At 34.7% G+C, this 12,361-nt stretch overlaps 1 protein-coding gene across 1 annotated transcript in view; it reads left to right on the forward strand.

The window, feature by feature from the left end:
- The first annotated feature begins 9,548 nt into the window (after positions 1-9,548).
- The window catches only part of SLC9B1 (solute carrier family 9 member B1), a 40,768-nt gene continuing 37,955 nt past the window's right edge, over positions 9,549-12,361 (forward strand). Inside the window, exons 1-2 of the mRNA XM_025983809.2 lie at positions 9,549-9,617; positions 11,575-11,710. Of these exons, the coding sequence (XP_025839594.1) occupies positions 9,549-9,617; positions 11,575-11,710 (205 nt within the window). The remainder of the gene's footprint in view (positions 9,618-11,574; positions 11,711-12,361) is intronic.

Here is a 12,361-nt window from a genome sequence, read left to right on the forward strand (position 1 = left end):
TAATGTTTTGGGCAGCAGAAAATCCCCATCTTCTGACCAGAGAAACCAGAAAAGAAGACCTGGAGAGATATAGCAGGGTGCAGATTCGGGAAAGGAAAAAGGTGGAGAATGAGGTTCCTTAGTTCTGTTTATGAACCCACCCAGGTGCCTTGGGTTACCTCCAACTGTTCATGCATGAGACAGGCCTAAAGCAGCATAACAGCTTGAAGAACTAAAGATTAAAAATTTTAAATTAAATGGGAGGGAAACACTGCCCAAATCATAGACTAACCCCTGAGTGGCTCGTGTATGGCACAGACCAAAGACAGCATAGCAAAGGCTTTGAAAACAATTGACATTGGAACCAGTGCCCTCAGAAGGTAAGAGAGAACTTATGCTCTGCATCTAACCAAGTTGATTACCTACTGAAAGAAACAAAAAATTTAAATATTCTTCATAAGATTTTAATAGGACCCAGAGTCTATGCAACAAAATATTAAAGATATACTCCAAAAGTACTTGATATACAAAGAACTAGGGGGACGCCTGGGTGCCTCAGTGGTTGAGCTTCTGCCTTTGGCTCAGGGTGTGATCCCCAGGTCTGGTGATCAAGTCCCACATCCGGCTCCATGCATGGAGCCTTCTTCTCCCTCTGCCTATGTCTCTCAGCCTTTCTCTCTGTGTCTCTCATGAATAAATAAATAAAATATTAAAAAAAAAAAAACAAACCAAAGAACTAGGAAATGAATGTCTTATAAGAAAAGAAAATCAATAGAGTTGAAAATTGTCTGATAGGACGAAAAGAATGAAATAAAAGATGGAAAAATAAAATGAACATAGCCTCAAGAATCTGTGGGACACTGTTAGGGAGTCTACAGCCTAATGAGACTGATTAACACACTGAACAATCACTCTAATGGATATATAATTACAAACTGAGACAAATGTTCTAAAGAAAATGATCAAGATTCTATAACTGCATATAAAAACTGGACCTGACTTAGCCTAAGAGTAGAGGTGATGTTACAAATCTTTCTATGAGGATATGGCCCTTGAGCTGAGGGATGAAAAGGAGTTAACCAAAATAGGGGAGAGTGGTGGTGGAGAGTGTTTCAAATTAGAGAGAAAAGCAAATGTTAAACCCTGCAGAAGGAACTTCGCACTTTCAAGGAACTGAAAGAACATCGGAGTTACTAACAATGGGGAAAAAATGGATGGGGAATGGTATGAAATTAGGCTAGAGAAGGGGCCTGGGACCACACTATGTAGAATCCTGTAGGTCATTGCAATGGACTGAATGTTTGTGCCCCCCACGAATTTATATATTGAAATCTTAACCCCCAATGGGATGGTATTAGGAGGTGGGACCTTTGGAAGGTCCCTGTGGGTTTATCTCTTATAAAGGGATTAGTACCCTAATAAAAGCAATCCCAGGGAGCTCTCTACTCTTTTTTTGCCATGTGAGAATACAAGAAGTTGGCAGTTTGTAACCCGGAAGAAGACTTTCAAGCCTACTTGCTGAGACCCTGAGTTTGGATATGCAGCCTCCAGAATTGTGAGGAATAAATTTCTGTTTATAAGCCACTCAGTTTGTGGTACTTTGTTATGGCAATCTGAACGAGGACAATCATGTTAAATATCTTTGTCTTTATTTATCCTAAAGCCAGTGAGGATTATTAGGGCACTCAACCAGTGAACTGGTGGAGGATTGAAAAATGAAACGTTTAGGATACCCGGCGTATAGTAATTGAGAAGCTTGAGTCTGTAAAGAGACAGAGAAGAAATAAGAAGAAAGATAGGGAGCAGATGGGTATGAGAGAGTTATTTAACAAGAGCTAAAAGAAAAATGTTTCACCACACCATATGGTCACTTGGAGATTCCTTATGACCTTTGCCAGAACTTTTTTTTTTTTTTTTTTGAGTGAAAGGAGTAGAATTTTCAACTAGAAAACAATGAGGGGTGAGAAGTTTATGAGAAAAAAAGAGACTATGAGAACTATCAACTCTTTGAAAAGTTTATTGGTAAAGGAACAGATGGATGGGGCAATCACTGGATGAGCCGTTGGGTTTCTGGGAAACTTTTATTAAGATGAACTCATTTAAAAGTCATTGGGAAGGATCTAGTTAAAAGGAAGTGTGAGGGGAGGAATAGTTGGTACAGGCAGAGAAGGATCCTTGATAGTATAAAATTCTTGAGACTATAGGAAGGAATATAATCCAAAATACAAGTGCTCTGATTGCCTTAAATAGGAGGAAGGACACTTCCTTCAATGTAAGAAGAGAGAAAAAAGAGGAAAATAGATTTGTATGTGGAAATGGGAGGTAAGGTTATCAACTGAGAAAGAAGGGGAATATGTGAAGGATCTGTGGTTTGAGAAGAGTGGAAAAGGGTTGGAATAGTTATTGGGGAAAGTGACAGAGAATATATTTTTTTAATATTGGTACATTTTAAAAGCTCACTGAAGGCTGTTGGTTATGAATTTATAGTGATGCCAGGTTACTCTAGTGTAGCTTTTTGTGGCAGTATTCAGTTGCTCAGTTAAGTGAATGAAAAAAATAGGTTGGTTCAGGATCAATCAATTTTTTTCTAGAAAGGTGCAATGAGTAAACATTTCAGGAGAGTATAGGATATTGGTAATATTTTGGAGATGACAGATCACACATTGAATACGAAAGGAAATAATGAGGGCAAGGGCTAAAGGCTTGAACCATCCTGATGAGGTTGAAGAATAATTGGAAGGGATGAAGCAAAGGTAACTGAACAAGCAAACTAAAGGAAGATAAAGTAGTATTTTTAGAGGTAGATGTTTGAATTTGTGATTATTGATTATAGAACATTTCAGATGATGGAAGGGTCTAGCATGGCCTTTACTTTATTAGAAAGGAAGTAAAGAACTGAGGAACCAAGGTAGCAGATGAATTATCCAAGTATATGTTTAAGACTCACAAGCATTACAAATTTAGTGTCAGGTGCTCATCATGCCTTTGGTGAGTAATGGAAAGGGACCAAGATGAGGTCAGTAAATGACAGTGACTAGAAGAGAGAGAAAGTGGTATTGTCAAATCATATAAGCTCAAAGAAGCAAGGTTGTTTTTTTTAAATAATGTTTAGAAATAGCAGTAGGGTGTCAGAAGGAATGCTAGCAAATAAACAGGTAGTATGTAAGAACTATAGGGGAAACAGTGTCCTTAAGAGAAGGAATTGGTTTCAGAACACAGAATTTAAGAGAATGCTTTGAAAATAGGTTGAGAATGTAAGAGACCAAGAGTTTGATAATAGTCTATCAGAAGTTCTGGAGTACTCAAAGGGCTTGATGGATGAGGGGCATGTAGAAGGCTGAATCACAGGGGATGAAATGATGGCTAGGGATCTTAACACTTTATAATTGACTTCCAATGAGCTATTTCTAAATGATGTTAGCCTTCTATAACTTATCATTTATACTTTTTTTAATAGATTTACTTATGTATTTTAAAGAGAAAGAGTGAAAGCAGGGGCAGAGAGAGAGGAAGAGAGAATCCTCAGGCAGATTCCATACTGAGAATAATTGAATAATATTCAATTATTGTGGAGCCTGACACGGGGCTGATCCCAGGACCCTGAGATCATTACCTGAGCCGAAATCAAGAGTCAGATGCTTAATCAACTGAGCCACACAGGTGCCCCTTGTTATTTATACTTTATTTTGAAGTTCTAAAACCCTTACTTTTAATAGTTTATTTTCTAAAATGGAAAAGCCAAAAAGTTAGATATCTCATAGATTTTTCTTCTTTTTCAAAATAGATTTATTATGGCCATTTCCTAAATGTTAGCATCTAAACCCTTGTGAAAGATTTAGTCTATATGTGGCACAGTCTCTGGCATATTATAAGCCCTTTAGTTTTAAGAGTGTAGGCTCTGGAACCAGACTGCCTGATTCTGGCCCCACCCAACTCCTTTATTTATACTGTCACCCTGGAGAAGTTAATTCAACTATTCCAGGATAGTAAAGCATGGACAAAAGGAGTGAACCAAGGGGAAGTGGTAAAGTATACTGATCTGTGAAAAACAAATGAGGCTACCATAATTGGGGGGGGTGGGGAGAGTATCATTCAAGGCAAATACTTAGAAAACTATTCCCTAGGAGCTGGGGCAAATTGAGGTAAAACTGAGTGCCATAAGGCTGTATCAACCAACCTCAGTCTCTGATTTGCTTAGTGATTAATACTCTCTCCCTCCCCAACTCCAATATTTCTCTGGAAGGTATTATCTAGAGACTATAAATTTTTGTACATGGTGTCAAGCTTTCAATAAAAATTATTAACCATAAGGGGCGCCTGGGTGTCTCAGTCGTTGAGCATCTGCCTTTGGCTTAGGTCATGATCCCCAGGTCCTGGAATGGAGTCCTGCCCCCATAAGGAGCCTGCTTCTCCCTCTGCCTATGTCCCTGCCTCTCTCTGTGTGTCCCTCGTGAATAAATAAATAAAATATTTTTAAAAATTATTAGCCATGCTAGCTATTAGATAAAACTGTATGACTACAAGCCAAGAGAGAAAATTGAAAATAGGAGCAGACTCAAAGGTGACCGAGAATTTTTAGTTAGAGTTAGAAGACAAAAATGTTAAAATGACTATGACTGTAAGAACTAAAACTATAAAACTCTTATAAGAAAATATGGAGGGAAGTTTCATGATATTAGATTTGGCAATTATTTCTTTGATTAGATAGCTAAAACACAGACATAAAATAAATAGATAAATTGGGCTACATCAAAATTAAAAATGTTTGTGTGTTGAAAAACACCATCAAGAAAAAGAAAAGGCAACCCACAGAATGAGAAAATATTTGCAAATAATATATCAAGTAAGTGATTAATATCCAGAATATATAAAGAACTCTTACAACTTGAAAACAAAAAATAAATAACCCAACTAAAAACTGGGCAAAGGACTAAAATATACATTTTTCTGAAGAATATATACAAATTACCGGTAAGGACATGAAAGATATGCTCAATAATCATTAGGAAAATCGAAATGAAAACCACAATGAGATACCATTTCATTAGGCTGGCTATTATGGAAAACAAAATAACAGGTGCTGACAAGTATATAGAGACATCAGAACCCTTGTGCATTACTGGTATGAATATAAGATGATATAGCCATAGTCACTGTGGAAAACAGTATGTCATTTCCTCTAAAATGAAAGTTACCATGTGATCCAGAAGCTTTCCTTCTGTGTATATACTCAGAATACAATGGAACATCTTTAAAATTCTTAAAGGAAATAGGGGTGCCTGGGTGGCTCAATTGGTTAAGCCTCTGCCTTTGGCTCAAATCATGATCCCGGGGTCCTGGAATTGAGCCCTGCTTTGGGTCCCTGCTTGGCGGGGAGCCTGCTTCTCCCTCTTCCTCCACCACTTACCCTGCTTGTGCTCTCTGTCTCTATCAAATAAATATTTTAAAAAATCCTTAAAATAACTTGTAATATGGAATTCTGTATTCAATGAGAATCTCTTTCAAAAGTGAAGGTGAAATAAAGACATTTAAGGCAAACAAATAATGAAGGAATTTATTGCCAACAGATCTGTATTAAAACAAATACTGAAGACAGACAATACCAAGACCAGCAGGGATATTAAAAAACTGTAAAGACAGGTTACAACTAGTACAATAAAGAAAGAAAAAAGATAAAATATATAAAATTTAGAAAGGAAGAAATAAAACATATTTGCTGACCACATGCTTGGTACTTAGAAAATCCAAAAGAATCTATTAGAATAAAGTGAATTTATCAAGGCCTAGATGTGAAGTAAATAAATAAAAATTAGTTGTATTTTTGTCTATCAGCAAAAAACAAGTAATAAACTTTTTAAGATGATACTGTTTGACACATCCCAAAAACATCAATACCTAGAAATAAGCCTATGTAGAAATAAGTCTAATGAAAGATATATAAGACATCTACACTGAAAACTATAAATACTATTAAATAAACTAAAGAAAATCTAAGTACATGGAGAGATACATACAATGTTCAAGGATTAAAAGACTCAGTACTGTTAAGATGGTCAGTTCTCCCCCAAATTAATCTACAGATTCAGTGCAATTTCAGTCAAAATACTACCAGGGAGAGAGAGTGTGTGTATGAATGAACAACTTTATTCTAAAATGTATGTGGAAATACAAAGAGACAATCCTACTCTGAAGGAGAACAAAACTAGAAAACTTACAGCACCAGGTAACAATTTCTATTATATAAGTACTAGTGTAGTGTTGGTATAAGGATAGAAAAATAAGGGCAGCCCCGGGCATGATCCTGGAGACCTGGGATCAAGTCCCACATTGGGCTCCCTGCATGGAGCCTGCTTCTCCCTCTGCCTGTGTCTCTGCCTCTCTGTGTCTGTCATGAATAAATAAATAAAATCTTTAAAAAAAGAAAAATAGGCCAGTGGAACATAAGAAAATCCAAAAATAAATTAGCATATATGTAGTCACCTGATTTACAACAAAGGTGATGCTGGAATGCAATGGGTAAAGGATGATCTTTTTAATAAATGATACTGAGTCAATTTGATATTGATATGGGAAAAAATGAATTTGTATCTGTTCTCACACCATACATAAAAATCAATTCCAGATGGATCATAGACCTAGATGTAAAAGGCAAAACATTAATGCTCCTAGAAGAATATATAGGAGAATACTTTTATGATTTCAGGATGGCAAAGACTCATAAAACAATAAAAGCTCTAATTAGAAAAAAGATTAATTAGACTAAATTAAAATAAAAACTGTTCATTCAAAGACATCAGTGAAAAGGCATGCCACACACTTGACGGGATGAGCACTGGGTGTTATTCTATATGTTGACAAATTGAACACCAATAAAAAATAAATTTATTAAAAATTAATTAATTAATTTTTAAAAAGGCATGCCACGGAGTAGAAGACAGTATTAGCTATTTATATACCTAATAAAAGATTCGTTTCTGGAATACATAAAGAACTCAAAAAAATCAGTAATAGCCAATACATTTTTTAAATGGGCAAGAGATTTGAACACTTTACTAAAGAAAATATTCAAATAGCCAATAAATGTGTGAAAATATGTTAGTCACCACGAAAATGCAACTTAAATCCACAATGTAATATCACCAGAATAACTAAAAGGAAAAAGAAGATACCAAGGTTAATAAGGACTTGAATAGTATTAAAGAGTATTTGGTTCAAATTCCAACTATGCCACTTGCTAGCTGTGTGACTTTGGGAAAACCTTCCTGGGTCTTAGTGTCAACACCTATAAAATGAGAATAACAAATAGTTCATAGTGTTGTGGAAATCTAATGTAATGATTCATGTCAAGTGCTTAACATAATCCAGCTTGTATAAGCTATTATATCATTTAATCCTCACAATAACCAATAAATTTAGCAATATTATATCATTACAGATAAGGAAGTTGAGGCCTAGGGAGATAAATCACTTCTCACAGTTATTAAAAGATAAAGGGAAGAGTGAAACACATTTCTATCTCAGCTCCAAACTCCTTGCTCTTAGTTACCAAGCCTACAACTACCTACCAATTCCTCTCTTGGCAGATATGTAAAGAGAATATTGAGTAGTTGCCAGGCATGAATATTACTTGACACAGCATCAATCTTCTCTTATAGCTGCTAACATGTACATTTGTTGTTCAGACTCCTTATCTAGGATTTGAAGTTCTACTGCATGGTCTGCTTGCCTGAATTTCAGTCCTCTTATCCTAACCATGACATAGCTATAGATTTTTTAAAAGATTACTTTATTGATTTTTTAGAGAAAGAGAAAGGAGGAGGAGGGAGAAAGGCAGAGGGGGAGGGAGAGACCATCTTAAGCAAACTCTGCGCTAAGTCCGGAGCCAGACTTGGGACTCAATTTCACAACTCTGAGATCACAACCTGAGTGGAAACCGAGAGTCAGACAGACGCTCAACCCACTGAGCCACCTATGTGTCCCCAACATAGCTGTAGACTTTAAAATATGCTGCCTGGCTTTTTGTATGATTCTTGATATTATGTTTGCCTATTCTTGTCCATCTGCCTAGTTATGACTCATAGCTTCTCCTTATTTAGGTCACAGCTCAGATGTCACCTTGATCACTGTAATATCATCCGGGTTTATTTTCTCCAGTACTTCATCACAATCTGAAAATACTGTTTATTGTTTTCCTCTTCCAACAAGAATATAAGATCCATGAGAGCAGAAACCTACATTTGTTTTATTTTGTTTTGCTGCTTTATCTTCAGAGCCCAAAAGAATAGACATTCAATAATCACTGTGTGGATGGACTTTGTGACCTGTCCTCACAACTCTTATGCACTCCAGCTTAATTTTTTTAATGATTCTAACCCTCAGTCTGTCCTTTCAGAACTTGACACAGCTTAGGTGATTTACCCACCCTCTTTGTACTTGGAACTTACTCACATTTAGCTTCTAGTCTAACAGTTAATGACAGGTTGTCATTCTAATGACCAGGTAGTTTTTATATTCCCTTTCATTAAAATGGAATTTTACTTTAAAGGGACTTAGAGATCTAATTTTTTCATCACATTTTAAAAGTAAATGTTATTTTCTGTTTTAATGTCATAAATTAGTTATCCCTTATAAGATTTTTACACACTAATATTTTATTCCATTAAAATGAGGCAATATATGTAAAGCACCTAGCATATGTGGTAGGTACTCAAATATTAATGCTCCTTTTCATTAAAAATTTTCATTACTAAAATTGCTTGCCTTTTAAAAAATATAGATACTTTAAATACTGTGGGGTTTGGTCTTATCAAGTACCTAAAAATTAAGACTTAAAGCTTTTAATTTTGTCCTCACTAGTAACTCAGGAATTGAAAGATATTTTTATGGCAGATACTCTTCCTACACTCAAAAGCATCAAAATTCACAGAGAAGGTAGAAACAACAGATAATTTAGAAGTCCAATGCGCTATCCATTGTGCCATGGAGCCACCTACAACAGATGATTTAAATAAGTTTCCAAACCTAAATCTTCTAATGTGGTCCTATTTCATACCCTTTTTTTTTTAGTTCATTCTTATTCAAAATAAAATTTATTTTATTTAAATGTTGACCCTCAAATCTTTCAAATGGATCACAAATAAAGACAGTATGTATCAGTAACTTATAGATGTAGGTATTAATATTGTTGATTATATTTAATTTTTAAAAAGTTTGGACTCTTTTCTGACATGAATGTGACTAAAGATAGAGTAAAGCAATTGTGGAAATTATTACAGTGCATAAAATAAAGAACTGAGTTTTCTGATATATGCTTTTAAGATATGACCCACCACTATGAACTACTGAGAAGTATTAAGTTTCTGTGTGACAATGGTTTTTAAAATTTATGATTTTGCTTCATAACTTTACAATGAATATTTGGAGTTGTCTTAACCATAAAAATATCTGACTTGACTGTGATACAATTTTATGATAAAAAAATCATTAAAAATTAATCCCATTTAACCGTGTTTGTTTCAGATAGATTTACAGTACTATTTTTTCAAACTATTTTTCTTTTAAATATTAGCATGTACACCATAGAACCACAAAATGAACATTTGGAGGATAAAAACACCCCATCATCTACAACTCTTCAGGTAAAAACCTAAAACTATTTTGTAATACATGACATAAAAATCAATCTGATCTTAAAATTTATCTTTCAAGTTTACTTATTAGGCTTCTATTATATGTCTGGTTAAAAAATAAGAAGTGGTCATTATTTTAAAATATTTTGTTTATTTAACAAAGAGAAAATGAGAGCATAAGCAGGGGGAGCAGCAGAGGAAGAGGGGGAAGCAGGCTCCCTTCTGAGCAGGGAACCTGATATGGGACTCGATCTCAGGACTCTAGGATCATGATCTGAGCTGAAGACAGACACCTAACCAACTGAGCCACCCAGGCACCGCGAGAAGTGGTCATCTAAAAGTAACTAAATAAGTCCTAATAAATTAGCAGAAGGAATAAAAAGATGGAAAGGGGTGACTAAAGATTATTTTGGAGCTAAAGAGGGCAGATTTTAGGAATAATGGATATGGCTTATTATTTCTTCCATATCTAGGAAAAACTCAGTAACTTAGACTACATGAGGTCAAGACAAATTAAATGTGCTGTGTATTTGAAGAGAACCAAATTTTTATTTTTCCAACTGTATAGAGAAAATCATATACCTTCTTTTGGTCTGGTTTTACTGCATAATAATTGCCCATAATTAGAATGATAAATTTTTTACTTTTTAAAAATTTGTTTACTTTTTAAAAGAGGTTTCTATAGTTCTTAGGGGCCCAAATGTTCTTCTTTTGGATATTTAAAATATTTGCCATTGATTCTAATTATTTATCTGTAAAGACCTCATCCTAGTCTATGTCAGTTTCTTATAAAATCTGAAATAATAAAACTTAAAATAATATGGTCTTACCTCATATGACCTTTTACCCACACTAATCAAAATTCACCTTTGTGCCTTTACCTTGCCCTTTTGTATAGTGACAGACTTTCCAAAATGTCTCTATACTAGAAATCCAACAAATTAATCATGATTAGATATAGAGAAGTATGTTATTAATAAAGCTACATAATTCATTTATATTAGCTGCAGTGGTGCCTCTGCCTCCCTAGTCATTAAATGTTTCCTCTTCCCTTCCTTAATCTGTCCATGCCTCTAGCCTTTGTTACCATTTCTTGTGACAATGCAATATTCTCTCTCCACTGCACTTAAAGTATTATCAATACACTCAAAGTGTTGGCCTGTGTGTGCAGGTACATACATGCACATTCATGCACACACATACACACAAATACACACATACTACATCATGGTGACAATAAGGCAAATTTGAAGATTTCTATTTCAAGGTTAACTCTGTTTTGTTTTTTTGTTTTTTTGTTTTTTTTTTTTTTGTCTTGTTTTGTTTACCTTGGAAGAAGCCTCTCAATTTCTCACAAACTAAGATGTCTTTTTTTTTTTCTAAATCAGCAGTTTCATAATTAGACTACCATTTAAAAGCCTGAAGATGTAGCTAAACTCATGAACTACCTAAGGGTGTTATCTATAATTAATAGTGGGAGCATGAACCTTAAATTTCTGAAAGCCTGATCTACTTTTCTCATTTTTTCCAGTTATATAATTTTTCAAATGAAATGAGTCTAAGTAAAATTATATTTCACCTCCTTTCCAACTTAGTTGTATTTTCATTCTACTAAAGTTTTATTGAGTAATCTGTGGAGGTAATACTAAAGAGGGACACTTTTAATTATTCTGCCTACACTATAGGCTCACTTATTCAATATGCACAAATCACAAATGAAAATGGCAGGGATTCAAATCTATAAAAGCTAAATCAACATGCACTACAAAGTGCACTCCTGGGACATCCCCAAATACCTGCACTATACCATGCACTATAATGATATAGTGCATGAATATTCTTTTATATGTGTAATTCTCATGGTGACATAATAATACGAATTTAATTATGAGATTAGGTGGTTTTGTACATTCATAAAATTGCATGGAAAATATATTTCTTAAAAGATTTCCTTGCTTTACTTCAGAACCTCAAAGACAGTAATAATAAACATGAAGAAACTACGGAAACTGTCTTGTCACAAACAGAGGAAATAAAACCACATATGGAAAAGAAGTATTCTTGTCCTCCACAAGGAATATTAAATAAAGTTATTACAAATGGTATGTGAAATTAGAAATGTAAATGGAGAGAAAATGAGAGATATATTTGATAAATATTAAAATATAAACCAACAAAGCCACTGCTTTATCTATATATACCAGATCAAATCAGCTGCATACCTCAGCTATATACTTCAGCTCTTATTACAAGCAATTAGTGGACAAAAAGGAAGTATTTCCTTAACTCTGTCAGAATAATAATTGCTTAACATATATATGTTTTAATGTTTTTCATGACTTCTTATATTAATTCTTGGGGATTATAAACAGCATTTATTAAGGGGCTGGCTCAGTCGGTAGAATATCCAACTCTTGATCTCAGGGTTGTGATCTCAAGCCCCATATTGATTGGGTGTGCAGTCAGAAAGAAAGAAAGAAAGAACATTGATGAAAGATTTTTATTTAAAGCCTACTTTTGATATTTAGTTTTTTTAAGATCTATTTATTTGAGAGAGAGAGAGAGAGTATGAGTATCAGTAAGGGGAGGGGCAGAGGGAGAGAACATCAAGCAGACTCCCCACTGAGCCCAGAGCCCAGTGTGGGGCTTGATTTCACAATCCATGAGATCATGACTTGAGCCAAAATCAGCAAACACTTAATCAGCTGAACCACCCAGGCATCCCTGATATTTAGTATTAAGTCAGCTGGAAG

Source organism: Vulpes vulpes, chromosome 4 (assembly GCF_048418805.1).
Source record: "Vulpes vulpes isolate BD-2025 chromosome 4, VulVul3, whole genome shotgun sequence".
NCBI classification, from domain to species: domain Eukaryota; kingdom Metazoa; phylum Chordata; class Mammalia; order Carnivora; family Canidae; genus Vulpes; species Vulpes vulpes.